Raw genomic sequence first — 16,706 nt, 5'->3', positions numbered from 1 at the left:
AAAAGTAATTTAAATTCTTTGGACAAAAATAGGTCAATCGCCTGGATCTCAATGGTGGAGTGATGTGATACAGCTCCAGTAAATTACACCGGATCACTCCCCCACAAGCGCAAACTCAGAAACCAACAAATAAATCTTGCTATGTGTGGGCGAAGTTCATTCTTAGCCAATCTCCCTTGAGTCTCCAGCCAGGATGCTAATGCTAATAGCTGATGGGCAGGTGTCCTCTTCCAGGTGCCAGGTTGCCACGAGAACCTCTATTATTAATCTTGTTCTCTCTTTATTTCTCAGTTCAGGCTCGGCGTGGTAGATCTGCAGGCGGTGCCTGAGCCCACTGAAGTCATAAGGGAGCTCATTAGTCACGGCCTGGAGCAGAGTGCACGTCTACAGGCCAAAAACCAACACCTGCTTGAGGAGAACCAGAAGCTGAGGAGAGAGCAGGAACACATCACTAAAGAGTAGGTCCACACCAGATCAACATCCCTAACTCACTCGGAACTGTAGATACGGATGTTTGGAATAAATGAAAATATTTGTAGAACAGAGCTCTTCACTAAAGACATCAATTTGTAAGCTAACCTGGAAGGCTAATTCAACACAGGTCCCCTCAGGAAACTATAATGTTTTTTTTGTTTTTTTTCGAATAGCGGTTTATGATTTATGAGTAAGTTAACCTTTGTGGTTAGCATTACTCAGAGACATTATGATCTGAAAACACTACATTACTCAAAGTCATCCCTCAAATGTAAATTTCGAAACTGTTGTGTGCTTTAAAATGCATGCATGAATATTATTTTACTTAACTTTTATATGCTACAAACTTTGCTACTGCTTTTTAACTCCTTAGTACTACGAAAAAACATTGAAATATGAATATATTCTGTTAAATTTGACTCTCACAGATGAGATACAGCCATAACACACATTTTTTTTACATAAAGAATTGTATAATATAATAATAACATACTGTAATGTTATAACAATATAACAATTATATCAATATACAGTTGCAATCAAAATTATTCAACCCCCCAGAGACTGCAGTTACAAATACAAGCTTTTCTAAAGATCCAGGAGTTTATAAAAATTGCATCTACAGCGGTTTACAGGCGTATTATGTAATGTACTGTTTTTGATTTTTTTTTAATAACACAGCTGTCATAATTATTCAACCCCTATTTAACATTACTGTTTTAAGTCACTTATTTTTTATGGTAGGGAACAAAATTGTCTTAAAACACAATTAAGCCTTTAGAAACTCTTTAGTAACTCGGGGTGTTACACACACATACATACATTTAGCTCATGCATGTGCTGAAGTTGAGGAGCAAATATGGTAAAGTCAACAGAGCTTTCACAAAAGCTATAAAGAAGAACTATTTTTATTATATTAGAAAGCCTACATAAAGATTTCCAAGTCATTAAAAAATCCTAGAGACACAGCTGGCAGCCTTATTCCTTAGCTTAAAGTGTGTTGTACCAAAAAGGTGCGGTGTTGAACAAAAAAAGCACAATATCATAAAATGTTTGATCAGAGCAGCTGAGAAAAACCTGCATGATGTACAGCCAACAACTTGGCTGAAGATGACTCAACGAAAGGAGGAAAAACATTTCAATGCACTAGACAAGTATGGCCTTCATGTTGAGGTATCTTGCCAAATACTACTCTTGACCTAGAAGAACAAAAAGGCTGACTTGAACATGCTAAAATTCATTTGGATAGAGTTCTGGAAGAATGTTTCATGGAGAAGAGTGTTTACTCAAACTTTTTGGACCCATGGATCAGCGGTTTGTCTGGTGCAAAAAAAGGCAAAGCTTATAAGCAGAAGAGCACCATCTCCAACATCATTTTACTGAAAACATGACTGTATGAAGGATATCATGGATTCTTTGAAGTATCAAGCCATTTTGGCAAGAATTGTGATGCCTTTTGTGCAATAACTGAAGCTAATGATCAATAAACTTTCCTGCAGGACAACCATCCCAAAGTATACATCCAAATCTCAGTCACAGAATGTTCTTGAGTGGCCTGTTCAGTCTCCACATGTAATTCTCATTGAAAATATTTGGTTGAATTTGAAGAAAGCAGTGGCAATGTGAAAGCCCAAGATTGTCAGTGATCTGAAAGCTTTTTCAGGCGAGGGTCAGGATTGCAGTAGAGAGGTGACAGAAGCTTCTAAGCACTTCCAATCAGCGTTTATTGGTGCTTTTAATGAATAAAAGATTCTGCACCAAATTTTACTTTTGGGGGTTGAATAATTTTGAACATGAATGTTTGGAGCCAATTTTTGGAGCCAATTGGAGCTTCTTTTTTTTTTTTTAAATTTCATTGTTCATCGACTTATGTTCTCAGTGTTAATAAACTTTCTCTAATAGTGTACTGATGCCTTTGTCAAATTGTTTTCACAAAAGTTTGTTATCTGCAGCAAAATGTCTTGCAGGTCAAGGGGGTTGAATAACTTGCAACTGTAAATATAATACATATTCAATATAAAAATGAATATTTTATATATATATATATATATATATATATATATATATATATATATATAATCTTATATAAATAATATAAATTCGTTATAACATTTTTATTAATATTCTATAATATAAATATACAATAATAAATATATAGAAATAATTGTATTATTATTTTATTAATATTCTGTTTTATATTTTACATATTCAATAATAAACAAATATAATATGAATGTTCATTAACAAACAGACATTATAAGATATATGTAGAAAATAACATTTTTGTTTAGATACAATAATATTGATATTAAAAGTAGTTGAGAAAGCCAACATACTGACAAAATGCTAAAACATACTAGCAGTATCTATCCACATGCAGTTTTTGTATGGCTTTATAACCTTCAAACAACAAGCTTTTAAAACTAATTCAACCTTTCTAGTCAGGCTTTCTCAAGCCAACTTGTCTAAAGTTTACATTTTTATACTTTCATTATCGCTTATTATTAGTTTCTTTAAAAAACAATGTAATGATATTTTTTATGCTTGAAACCTTGACCAACTTATAAGCGGACCACAACAGTCTACAAATGTAGAGAATGTGCTTTTGATTTGATTCTTAGTTCCTGGGAACTTGCACAAGGTTTTTGTGTAATGCCAAAACTAATTTTAAACAAAACGGTGGGATTACGCAAGCCTTTCACCTGTTCATGATTACAACTTCCTCTTGGATTACCCTCTCGCCTTCTCATCATCTCCCATGATTCAAAAAGACGAGCATCTTGGCTGCGTTTTTGAAACGGTTACTAAGGAAGTCCAGATACACAAGATGTTTTCAGTTTGTGTTTGCTGTGATACTGTGAAAGGGGAAACTGTAGATATGCGAATGCAATTCAATATTTTTTGTAGTTTATTTGGCTGATTTAGAGCACATTCAGGAGAAGATGACAAGGAAATCCTGAGCCAACCTGACAAGAAGCTCCTCTTTCCTTTCTTCTCTTGTTCTCCACATGCTTCAATCTTTCCTCTCTGAGAAACAGCAGCAGTGACATCACTGGCCAGACTGTGCCGCCACACTTACATCGAACATCTTCCAAAACCAGAATTATGGGGAATTTGTAATGCTACTCAACGCTGACGTCACTTTATTAGTGCGTGTGTGCGTATTTTGTAAACAGCTACTGCAGGTGTTCGGTTCAGTATGCTCTTTAGGTTTTCCGTATTAAGTAATTAAGTGTTTATCCACTTATAAACCCATAAAACTTTAAGTAATACAAACTCTTTCATGACATAACATTATATTTCCACTCTTGTCAACACAATCTGATGTCTATTACCAGGGAAACTGGGCCACTTGAGTGTTTGGTTGTGTCTCATTAGTCTGTCTCCACAGGATGGAAAGGTACGTCCATGGGAAGGAGACATTGGAGAGAGACCTATATGGCCGATTTGTGCTGGTCCTAAATGAGAAGAAGGCCAAACTCAGAGCCTTGCAGAAGAGGGTCAAAGAACTGGAGGAATCTATTGAAAAGCATCGATTGAGGTAAAGATGTGTGCAACTTTCCATCGTGATAAAACCTCACATGATCGTAAGCAGTTTTCAGTTCAACATTTCCCTTCTCCTGTTATGAAATGGCCGTTTCATTAGGTAATCCCATGATGATGATATATCATGATCATCACTTCTAGTTTTGTTGAGCGCATTTTCCTGTCTGAGGTTATACTTAGACATTTTAGTGTGAAAACAAAACTTATAACAACAGCAGTAAGCTCTGTCCTAGTTACATTACCAGTCAAAAGTTTTTGAACAGTAAGGTTTTTAATGTTTTCTGCTCAAAAAGCCTGCATTTATTTGATCCAAAGTACAACAAAAGCAGTAACATTTTTAAAAATATTTTCACTATTTAAAGTAACAACTTTTTATTTGAATGTATTTTAAAATGTAATTTATTCCTGTGATTTTAAAGCTGAATTTCTAACATCATTACTCCAGTAACATAATCATTCTAATATTCTGATTTGCTGCTCAAAAATGTGTAATATTATTATTATGTTGAAAATAGCTGATTAGAATTTTTTGAGGTTTCTTTGATGAATAGAAAGTTCAGAAGAACAGCATTTATTGGAAATAGAAATCTGTTGTAGCATTATAAATGTCTTTATTATCACTTTTGATCAATTGAAAGCATCCTTGCTAGATAAAAGTATTAATTTCTATACCCCCCTGACTGCATACTGATCCTGATACTGACTGCAATCTTGAATGGTATAGCAGGGTTTCTGCAGGTCCTTAAAAAGTCTTGATTGTAGTTGTATCAAATTAAAGGCCATAAAAAGTCTTAAATAGTACAAAAAAGTCTTAGTTATGATTTCAAGAGGTCTTAAATTTGCACTTATTGCAAATTTAAAAGAAAGCCGCAATATTTCTGCCGTTCCGAAAGCACCACCTGCTGGCAGAGATTGAATTTACATTTCCAATTTGTCTGTCTGTTGTTTTTGTTCAGACCAAAGCAAAAATCAACCAATGTTTTTGCACTGCAAACAGTAAAAGCAGTTGTAAATGTGAACTGGTGGATCGACAAGAAGATAATGCATTATAGAAATCGGTAACACTTTACAATAAGGTTCATTAGTTAACATTAGTTAACCACATTAGTTAACATGAACTAATAATGAACTTCACTTATACAGCATTTATTAATCTTTGTTAAGGTTAATTTCAACATTTACTAATACATTATTAAAATTTTGTTAACATTAGTTAATGCAGTGTGAACTAACATGAACAAACAATGTACAACTGTATTTCCGTTAACTAATGTTAATAAAGATTAGTAAATACAGTAACAAATGTATTGTTCATGGTTAGTTCATGTTAGTTAATACATTAGTTAATGTTTAACTAATGAACCTTATTGTAAAGTGTTACCTTGAAATCTAAACAATTAAGACAAAATAACGTAAATGCATTTATATTATTTAATTATATTGTGAAAAAACAAGAAGTCTTAAATTTGAGCTTAAAAATTCTGCAGATACGCTGTACAGTGTATCATTTTACAAAAGCTTTTAATCTCAGATAAATGCTGATCTTTGGATCTTGCTGTTCATCAAAGAATCCTGAAAAAAATACTTAATAATAGTAATAACAATAATAATCATAATAATAATAATAAATGTTTCTTGATCAGCAAATCAGCATATTAGAATGATTTCTGAAGGATCGTGAGAGACTGAAGACTAAAGTAATGGCTGATGAAAATTCAGCTTTTACATTGCAGGAATAAATTACATTTTAAAATGTATTCAAATAGATAGTAAGATTTGAAATAGTAAAAATATTTTAATCAATATTTGGATCAAATATAAATGCAGGCTTGGTGAGCAGAAGAGACTTCTTTAAAAAAACATCTTACTGTTCAAAAACTTTTGACTGATATTGTATTTTAATGTTTTTAAAAGAAGACTTTTCTGCTTTCCAAGGCTGCATTAATTTGATTAAAAATACTGTTAAAACATTTATTTTGTGAAATATTATTACAATTCAAAATAAGTGTTTTCTATTTGACTATGTTTTAAAATGTAATTTATTCCTGTGATGCAATGAATTTTCAGCATCATTACTCCAGTCTTCAGTGTCACATGATCCTTCAGAAATCATTCTAATATGCTGATTTGCTGCTCAAGAAACATTTATTATCAATGTTAAAAACAATTGTGCTGCTTAATATTTTTGTAGAGATTACATTGTAAATGTCTTAAATATCACTTTCGAACAATTTAATGTGAAATAAAAATACTGATTTATTTAAAAAAAAAAAATCTTAACTGGCCCCAAAGATTTGAATGGTAGTTTAAAAAAAGGTTCAAAAGTTCAAAGGTAACATGTAAGCAAGTTGTACTCTCTTGGTAGGAAAAAGGCAGATAGTGACAACCATGAGACAATGGAGACTGTAGCAGAAAAGAGTCCTGGAGAAGAGAGTGATTATGGAGGCAGTACAGAAGATGAACAGGAGGTTGAACCCAGACAGCCTGACCCGAAGCCTCTTACACAAGGTTAGTCTTTTAACTTTACCCAGAAATTAAAATTCAGTCATTATGTCCTTCCAAACCTGTTTTCCAAACCTTTTTTTCCGATACACCCACAAACAAATAATATAAAGCATAAACTGTAGGTTAGGATGTCATTTTCAGGTGCCATTTTTCAGTGAACTACTCCTTTAAAGTTTCCAGAGAGCCACAATTTTAGATGCAAGTACGTCAAACTTTTTTGGTTTTTGGTTTTTTTGTTTAAATGCAAATCACTGCTGAAACTTTCTCAGCCTACTTTTAACAAAGTCTGTGATTTAGTTTGTGTGGATTTGTGGAAATTCTCATTCTTCAGCTTGCTGTATATTCTGAGTTGATTTGTTTTCAAGGCTCCATAATATTGTGTTCGTTGGACACAGTTACGTGCTTGCAAAGTTAACAAAGTTTGAAGTCAAACTAGATGAGCCTACAACTGAATTTGTGCCTAGAACATCGAACGCAACTCATATTTTAATATAGTTTAGCAAAGTATAGTGAATTTAGTGGAATTTCTTCCCAGAAAGTTCAGGTTGATGAATGACAGCACGAAGCTGATTTGATCTACAGTGACTCTGGCAAGCAGATGAAAGCTCAACATCTTGACATAGGCTCAGATAGAATGACAGAGATAGAAATCGACATGCAGGGATAGAACTTGTGGAATAATTCAACGATAGGAGTTGAGAAAGAGCTAGGTCTACATCTCTAATTGGTGCACTAATGTCGAATCCAACTTTTGGACTTGTGTATATTAAATATTGTACAATTTACGATTTGTGTATTGGCTTTTATGATGTTGTTAGTGTAATGTTGAAAGTCTCTTGTATTATACAATGTGAAGCAGCTGTTATCATTTTATTCATTTATAAATGACCTTATGTTTGATTTGCTTCAGCATCAGAAATTACTTTTTCTATTAAGAGGTAGTGTTTGCCCCTAGAACTAATTTCAATTGGCATTTTTAGCTTTGCAATGACAGTTTTTATAATTACCTCATTAAATATATGTGTTGTTTTTTATGTAATATACTTAAGTTTAACCAGATACTCAAGTGTATTTAGTTTAATTGTGAAGGGGCATTTTTGTCACTTTATCTTAATTTTGAGGGACATTTTTGCTCCAACCCCTATTAGTTTCTAACCCTGGTTTAACCCTGGCATTAGTTTCTAACCCTGGTTTGCATCTAACCAGGTACTTAAATGTATTTAGTTTAATTGTGAAGGGGCGTTTTTTGCCCTTTTATCTCATATTTAAAGAAGCATTTTTGTTTTCTTTGGTGCCATTTTTGCCCCAAACCCCTAATAGTTTCTACCCTTGGTTTAACCCTGGCTTTAGTTTCTAACCCTAGTTTGTATCAAACCAGATACTTAAGTTTATTCAGTTTAATTGTGAAGGAGCTTTTTTTCGCCTCCTTTATCTTAAATTTGAGGGGCATTTTTGCCCAAACCCCCATTAGTTTCTAACCCTTGTTTAACCCTGCCATTATTTTCTAACCCTGGTTTGCATCCAACCAGATACTTCAATTTATTTAGTTTAATTGTGCAGGGGCATTTTTGTTACTTTACCTTAAAATTGAGGAGCATTTTTGTCCATTTTGGTGGGATTTTTGCCCCAAACCCCTATTAGTTTCTAACCCTGGCTTTAATTTCTAACCCTGGTTTGCATCCAACCAGATACTTACATTTATTTGGTTTAATTGTGAAGGGGCATTTCCCCCTTTATCCTAATTTTGAGAGGCATTTTTGTCCATTTTGGTGAGATTTGTGCCCAAAACCCCAGTTAGTTTCTAATTATGGTTTAACCCTGGCATTATTTTCTAATCCTTGCATCCAACCAGACACTCAAATTTATTTAGTTTAATTGTGCAGCTGCGTTTTTTGGCTCTTTGTCCTAAATTTGAGTACCATTTTTGTCTATTTTGGTGGCATTTTTGCCCCAAACCCTGATTAGTTTCTGAGCCTTATTTTAACCCTAGTTTGCATCCAACCAGATACTTAAGTTTATTTAGTTTAAATGTGCAGCTGCGTTTTTTTGGCCCTTTGTCCTAAATATGAGTGACATTTTTGTCTATTTTGGTGGCATTTTTGCCCCAAACCCTGATTAGTTTCTGAGCCTTATTTTAACCCTAGTTTGCATCCAACCAGATACTTAAGTTTATTTAGTTTAAATGTGCAGCTGCGTTTTTTTGGCCCTTTGTCCTAAATATGAGTGACATTTTTGTCTATTTTGGTGGCATTTTTGCCCCAAACCCTGATTAGTTTCTGACGCTTATTTTAAGTCTGGCTTTAGTTTCTAACCCTTGTTTGCATCCAACCAGATACTTAAGTTTGTTTAGTTTAATTGTGAAGGAGCATTTTTTCCCCCCTTTATCTTAAATTTGAGGGGCGTTTTTGCCCAAACCCCTATTAGTTTCTAACCCTGGTTTAACCCTTACCCTGGTTTGCATCCAACCAGATGCTTAAATTTATTTAGTTTAATTGTGAAGGGGCAATTTTGCCTCTTTATTTTAAATTTGAGGGACATTTTTGTCCATTTTGGTGGCATTTTTGCCTCAAATCCCCATTAGTTTCTAACCCTGGTTTTCAACCAGATATTTAAATTTATTTAGTTTAATTGTGAAGGGTCATTGTTTTGCCCCTTTATCTTAAATTTCAGGTGCATTTTTGTAGATTTTGGTGGCATTTTTGCGTCCAAACCATCATTAGTTTCTAACCCTTGTTTGCATCCATCCAGATATTTAAATTTGTTTAGTTTAATTGTTAAGGGGCATTTCCCCCCATTTATCTTAAATTTGTGGGGCATTTTTGTCCCAAACCCTGATTAATTTTTAACCCTGGTTTAACCCTGCCATTAGTTTTTTAACCCTGGTTTGCATCCAACCAGGTACTTACATTTATTTAGTTTAATTGTGAATGGGCATTTTTTCCCCCTTTATCCTAAATTTGAGATATATTTTTGTCCATTTTAGTGGCATTTTTACCCCAAACCCTATTAGTTTCTAACCTTCGTTTGCATCCAATCAGACACTTAAATTGATTTAGTTTACTTGTGAAGGGGCATTTTGTCCCTTTTCCTAAATTTGAAGGGCATTTTTGTCCATTTTGGTGGCATTTTTGCCCAAAACCCCCATTAGTTTCTAACCCTGGTTTAACCCTGGCATTATTTTCTAACCCTGGTCTGCATCAACCAGACAATTACATTTATATAGTTTAATTGTGCAGCTGCGTTTTTTGGCCCTTTGTCCTAAATTTGAGTGGCTTTTTTGTTTATTTTGGTGGCATTTTTGCCACAAACCCTGATTAGTTTAAGACTCTTATTTTAACCATGGCTTTAGTTTCAAACCCTAGTTTGCATCCAACCAGATACTTACAATTATTTAGTTTAATTGTGAAGTCAAATTTTTTTCCCCCTTTATCTTAAATTTAAGAGGCATTTTCGCCCAAACCCCCTTTAGTTTCTAACCCTGGTTTAACCTTGGCATTAGTTTCTCACCCTGGTTTGCATCTAACCAATTTTTTTTTTTTTTTTAATTGTGAAGGGACACCCCCCCCCCACCTTTATCTTAATTTTGAGGGGCATTTTTGTCCATTTTGGTGACATTTTGCCTGCTATTAGTTTATAACCCTGGTTTGCATCCAACCAGATAACTAAATGTATTTAGTTTAATTGCTAAGTGGCAATTTTGCCTCTTTATCTTACGTTTGAGGTACATTTTTGTCCATTTTGGTGGCATTTTAGTCTCAAATCCCCATTAGTTTCTAACCCTGGTTTGCATCCAACCAGATACTTTCATTTATTTAGTTTAATTGTGAAGGGGCATTTTTTGCCCTTTTATCTTAAATTTAAGCCCCAAGCTCCCATTTATTTTTAACCCTAACTTTACTTTCTAAAACTGGTTTGCATCCAACCAGATACTTAAAGGGGCTTATTTTTGGCCCTTTATCCTAAATTTGTGGGGCATTTTTACCCCAAACCCTGATTAATTTTTAACCCCGATTTAACCCTTTACTTATAAGGTACGTACTTTTTTTAGTTTAATTGTGAAGGGGCAGTTTTTGCCCTTTTATCTTAAATTTGAGGGGCATTTTTGTCAATTTTGGTGGCATTTTTGCCCCAAACCCCATTAGTTTCTAACCTAGGTTTGTATCCAACCAGATACTTGCATATATTTAGTTAAATTGTGAAGGGAAGGCCCCTTTTACTAAATTTGAAGGGCAATTTTGTCCATCATATAGAAAAAATATTTAAATAAATATGTATTTTTCAATTGTAAAGTATTTGGCTCCCTTGATTCTCCATAATAGGCATTGCTGCAATGTTAATTAACCGTTTTTTGTTAAAAATAGCTATGCGTTACATAACACTACTTACATTGTAGTATTTCTACCATTAGATCAGAAATAAACTGCACAGAACAGCAGCGACTTGTAATTGCATTGCGTCAATGAGAGCAATGACATCACTAGGTATTTGCTCTCTTATCCAAAGCATGACCACGCTAATGTCTTTTCCCCTGCTGAGAACGGCTGCACCGTCCAGCACATTAAACACTTGAGCCAGGTCTGAGACTGCCTAAAGGTAGTTCATTCCCTCAGCTTTTCCCTGTGTCGTCCGTCATCGCTTATGACGTCATCTCCTAGACGAGTTGTTCCTTGGCAACACCGTCTGCTTTTGATCGATTTCGACATCGGGCTACTCGAAAGCCGTATTCAGGGGCTCAGTCGGGCTGTTGAGTCAGAGTTTTGAGGCACAGAAAGGGAAATGAGGTGGAGTCACACATGATTTAGTCTGCGGGTTGCTCAATTTTCTCAGTTGTTCCCCTTGTGTAAACCCTGTGGAGTAAAAGTGAAAAGCCCCAGTAGAGAACCCCCCTTTCGTGGTCATGTGACCCTGTAAACAGCATGAATTGTAAAGTATGGTTGCTAGGTGTGTGTTGCTTTTAGGCTTCAATTATTGTCTTGTTCTTTCCTTCCTCAAAGTGTGATTCAGTGGTTCATGATTCAGAGCATGTGCTTGGTAATGTTTTTGTATTTAAAGAGTTGGATTTTTTTTTTCTTAACTATAAAGCTTACCATATAGGGTGCAGTACATGAAGCATAATTGAAAGAGTCTTTAATGTGGTCAGGATGTTTGTTGCACCAACTAACGTGAGACAAACCCACCCAGTTTCATAGTAAGATCTGTCCAGTGTAAATTAAACTGTAAACAACTGCCAGAAACAATCACAGAAACATGTCTGGCAATGCAATAGCTCTTTAAAGAACAAGTACTATTGGATTCTTTGCAATCTTGAACAGTTTCCCACTGTGCCACAATGACATATCACACCAGACAGATGTGCTCCTGCTGGGTTTTATTGCAGTCACGCTGCATGTACATCATTTAATGTTGATGCTCAACATGCTTTTAATGCGTTTGTGATGTTGATTGTGTTAGCGGAGTCACTTGGCCAGCTGCCTGAACGCTGGCTGTGAGAACCTCCATTAATCCTGTTCAGAGCCATTATATATGCAAACAATCACAAATAATAACAGTCACAGATAATAACTCATCTTGAGTGAAATCACAAAATTAGCAACAGATGGCCATATATCTCATATTTAGAAATGGCAATAACTCCTCAGGTTATTTCAGAATATTTCTGCTTTAAAATGTGTTAATCTCATTAAAATTTTTGGCAAAATAATTTATGTAATGATTGTTTTTTTGTTTTTTTTTTCAATTTACATGCTGTTAATAAAATTAACAATTTAATATAATAATGCACTATCAAAAAGAATATAATGTTATATTTATATTGTATATTAATATATATTATATAAATAATATTCAGTTATAGCATGTTCAGGATAGATCTGCCTGAAATTATGTAAATTAAATCTTAATCTTTAAAAAAAAAACTAATCTTAGACCTACCTAAATACCTGAAAAACACTGTTTATTTTATTTGTATATTTCCTCTATGGTATCTATTTGTGCTGTTGCTTGTAGTTAGATTATTTGTTCTTATTTTCTTTATTTTTATTTGACAGTAGTGTTTTTTCCTAAACATAGCACATACAGAACCGTACCGAAACCGTGACTCTTAAACTGTGATACAAACCCCTACTATCTATAATCTGTCTTTCTATCGCCTATCTATCTGTCTGTCTATCCGTTTAGTTTTCTGTCTGTCTGTCTGTCTGTCCATCTGTCTGTCTATTTATTTGTCTATCTACCTGTCTTTCTATTTGTCTGTCTGTCTGTCTGTCTGTCTGTCTGTCTGTCTGTCTGTCTGTCTGTCTGTCTGTCTATTTGTCTATCTACCTGTCTTTCTATTCATCTGTCTGTCTGTCTGTCTGTCTATCTATGTCTGTTAGTTTATCTATCTGTCTGTCTGTCAATATCTGTATTTATCTGTCTATCTATCTTTTTGTCTATCTGTCTATTTATTTGTCTGTATGTATCTATTTATCTGTCTGTCTGTCTATTTATGTCTATCTATCATTTGATCTGCCTGAAATTATGTAAATTAAAATGTTTAATCTTCAATAATCAAAAGCATTATTTCTACATATTATAATGTTAAAATATTATTTTTTATAGATTAAAATTTATATTTTTATAACATCTTCTGCTAAATTAATTTAAAAATATTTACATTTACAATTAATTATACAATTTCTGATTTAAAAATTAAGTAAAATTAATAAATATGCCATAATAAGTGAGTACACTTTCATTAAAAGACAAAAACTCCAGCTGCAAAAATCAACACTGGATGAACTTTAACACTTAAACATTTCCCTGTTTTGTCTAACAGAGATGCCAGAAAGCAACCCGATGGACGACAGCCTAAATGACATCACAGATGTGGCCCCCTGCCGCAAACGCCGCCACCGACATCTCCAACAGCTGGAGACTGAAGCTAAACGAGCAGCACTGGACCAGCGACAGAGATCCAGGTATCATCACTCACGTCCTTGCACACATCCTTTGTCTAATTACACATTTTACAGCGGTCGATCGGCTCGTAACGCACCCAAACTCCTGGAGGCCTGTTATCTAATGTTGCATATGATACCCATAAACCCCTCTGACTGCCTCCATAAAAATGTCAGTGATAATTCCGGTTGTCTTATTCTCTGGTGTCCATTTCATGCAACCTTGGATGCTGCTTTTTCCTCGCGCCTGCAGCCAGTCAAGCAGACAGAAGCGGGTTTCCCAGAACCCTCTTCCGTTATACGGAAATCATTGGGCTGTTGCCAGCACCTTGTATTTTTCCAGTGGAGGCCCCCCTGAGTGCGTCTCTCACCGGCTCATTTTTACTTATTAATAGGAAAATATGTATAATTTCATCTCCTCCTTTGCCAGTACCTCAGTGGACTGTAATTGTACAATAAAAAAACCCATGAATGGTTTAAATTTGCATTGAGCATTGATTCAGACTTGATGGCTCCTGAGGGACGCCGTTCCTGAGAAAACGTGTTGCATTTATCCTGAAATAGTCCCACTGTTTTGGAGATTATTTGGCGTTAGGTATTATTTTTTAGTTATTTTATCTATCTATCTATCTATCTATCTATCTATCTATCTATCTATCTATCTATCTATCTATCTATCCATCTATCCATCTATCCATCTATCCATCCATCCATCCATCCACCCATCCATCCATTTAGTTTTCTGTCTGTCTGTCTGTCTGTCTGTCTGTCTAAATTAAAATTAAAATTTGCTTTATTAGTGTCACAAACGGGACGACCAAGAGTGAGGATCCAAATGCAAGGCTTTATTAAGCAGATCGTAGTCAGACAGACAGGGTCGAAAACACCAGCAAACATGAACAGCGAAGACAATCCAATAGCGTAATCCAATAAACAAGCGTGGGTCAAAATCCAAGTGGGCAGTCCAAATGAAACAATGAAATGAAAACAAGAAACTAGAAAACTAAGACTAAGACTGGGAAAACAAAAACAGAACTATGGCTAGGGAACAACAAGGAGACTAGGAAACCTGAGAGCAAAGGAAAACGCTTGGTAGAGTCCGCTGGAGCAAAACAATACTTCGCGATGTGTGTGTGTGATGAGCTGGCTTTTATGTCTGATAAACAGGAAGTAACCATAGAGGCAGCAGAGGGAGCAGCAACAGTCAGTGGGGGTAAGGGCTCCCTCTGCTGGCCTGGCGTGACATAGCCCCCCCCCAAGGAGCGGCTTCCAGACGCTCCAAAAAACAACAGGAGGAAACAGTCCAGGGGAGCGGTGGGGGGGCCAGGAGACTGAGGCAGAACAGGTTGGGCAAAGGCCCTCCAGAGCAGGGCAGGAGATTCAGGAGCCCTCCAGGGCAGGGCTGGAGGCAGAGCAGTCCTTTGAGGTGGAGCAAGAGTCTTAGGAGCCCTCCAGGGCGGAGCAGGAGGCTTAGCGACCCTCCGGGGCAGAGCAGGAAGCGTAGAAGCCCTCCAGGGCGGAGCCGAAGGCGGAGCAAGGGGTTTAGGAACCCTCCAGGGCGGAGCAGGAGGCGGAGCGGCCCTCCAGGGCAGAGCAGGAGGCGCAGGAGCCCTCCAGGGCGGAGCAGGAGGCGCAGGAACCCTCCAGGGCGGAGCAGAAGGCGCAGGAGCCCTCCAGGGCGGAGCAGGAGGCGCAGGAGCCCTCCAGGGCGAATCAGGAGGCGCAGGAGCCCTCCAGGGCGGAACAGGAGGCGCAGGAGCCCTCCAGGGCAGAACAGGAGGCGCAGGAGCCCTCCAGGGCGGAGCAGGAGGCGCAGGAGCCCTCCAGGGCGAATCAGGAGGCGCAGGAGCCCTCCAGGGCGGAACAGGAGGCGCAGGAGCCCTCCAGGGCAGAACAGGAGGCGCAGGGGCCCTCCAGGGCGGAACAGGAGGCGTAGAAGCCCTCCAGGGCGGAACAGGAGGCCGCATTATGGACTGGGACCTGGGGAGAACAGAGATAGAGGAGGCAGACAGAGCAAGGAGAGAAGTAGAGAGTTCATGGGAGAACGTGGCCTCCATAGCCGTGACCAGGCAGACGAGAACTTCAGGAACGACTTTCGTGGCAGTTCCTGGGCAGACAGAGACTTCTGGAACGGCCCCAGACGCCAAGACAGAGATGACAGGGAACCTAGGCGGTGCAGGCAGAGCAGGGAGTCTTGGCGGGGCAGACAGAGCAAGGGACCTTGGCGGAGCAGACAGAGCAAGGAACTTTGGCGGAGCAGGCAGGGCAGGGAATTTTGGCGGAGCAGACAGAGCAAGGGACCTTGGCGGAGCAGACAGAGCAAGGAGTCTTGGCGGAACAGGCAGAGCAAGGAACCTTGGCGGAGCAGGTAGAGCAAGGAGTCCTGGCGGAGCAGATATAGCAGGGAACCCTGGCGGTGCTGGCAGAGCAGGGAGCACTGGCGGTGCTGGCAGAGCAGGGAGCACAGGCGATGCGGGCAGAGCGTGAAGCCTTGGCTGAGCGGGCAGAGCGTGAAGCCTTGGCGGAGCGGGCAGAGCGTGAAGCCTTGGCGGAGCGGGCAGAGCGTGAAGCCTTGGCGGAGCGGGCAGAGCGTGAAGCCTTGGCGGAGCGGGCAGAGCGTGAAGCCTTGGCGGAGCGGGCAGAGCGTGAAGCCTTGGCGGAGCGGGCAGAGCGTGAAGCCTTGGCGGAGCGGGCAGAGCGTGAAGCCTTGGCGGAGCGGGCAGAGCGTGAAGCCTTGGCGGAGCGGGCAGGGCGTGAAGCCTTGGCGGAGCGGGCAGGGCGTGAAGTTCCGCTATGTACGCCACCTCCGAAAGAGGTATAGGCGCAGCGGACATGCCTGTAGATGAGGTCTCCAGAACAAACTTGTGGGCAGACTCATGGGCCGAAGAGGCAACTGGGGCGCAGTGTGCAGCCCACACACTCAAAATGGCGATAGCCATAACAGGTAACACAGTTGGCAGAGGAATGCCCTCCGGGTCATTGGGCGTGGGGCTTGGGAGCGTTGGCTCTGTGTGTCTTGGGAGCGTTGGTTCTGCATGGCTTGGCAGCGTTGGCTCTGCATGGCTTGGGAGCGTTGGCTCTGCATGGCTTGGGAGCGTTGGCTCTGCATGGCTTGGGAGCGTTGGCTCTGCATGGCTTGGGAGCGTTGGCTCTGCATGGCTTGGGAGCGTTGGCTCTGCATGGCTTGGGAGTGAAGGCTCTGGATGCTCAGGGGAGATGTGACTTGGCAGTGAAGAAGTAGCT

General features: G+C 38.4%; 1 protein-coding gene across 1 annotated transcript in view; it reads left to right on the top strand.

The window, feature by feature from the left end:
• The window catches only part of xrcc4 (X-ray repair complementing defective repair in Chinese hamster cells 4), a 72,324-nt gene that overhangs the window by 34,626 nt on the left and 20,992 nt on the right, over positions 1-16,706 (top strand). Inside the window, exons 4-7 of the mRNA XM_073830029.1 lie at positions 292-458; positions 3,866-4,015; positions 6,386-6,528; positions 13,343-13,484. Coding sequence (XP_073686130.1) covers positions 292-458; positions 3,866-4,015; positions 6,386-6,528; positions 13,343-13,484 — 602 coding nt within the window. The remainder of the gene's footprint in view (positions 1-291; positions 459-3,865; positions 4,016-6,385; positions 6,529-13,342; positions 13,485-16,706) is intronic.

The sequence above is a fragment of the Garra rufa genome, chromosome 23 (genome assembly GCF_049309525.1).
Source record: "Garra rufa chromosome 23, GarRuf1.0, whole genome shotgun sequence".
In the NCBI taxonomy this organism is placed as follows: domain Eukaryota; kingdom Metazoa; phylum Chordata; class Actinopteri; order Cypriniformes; family Cyprinidae; genus Garra; species Garra rufa.
This window is presented reverse-complemented; position numbering and strand designations above follow the sequence as displayed.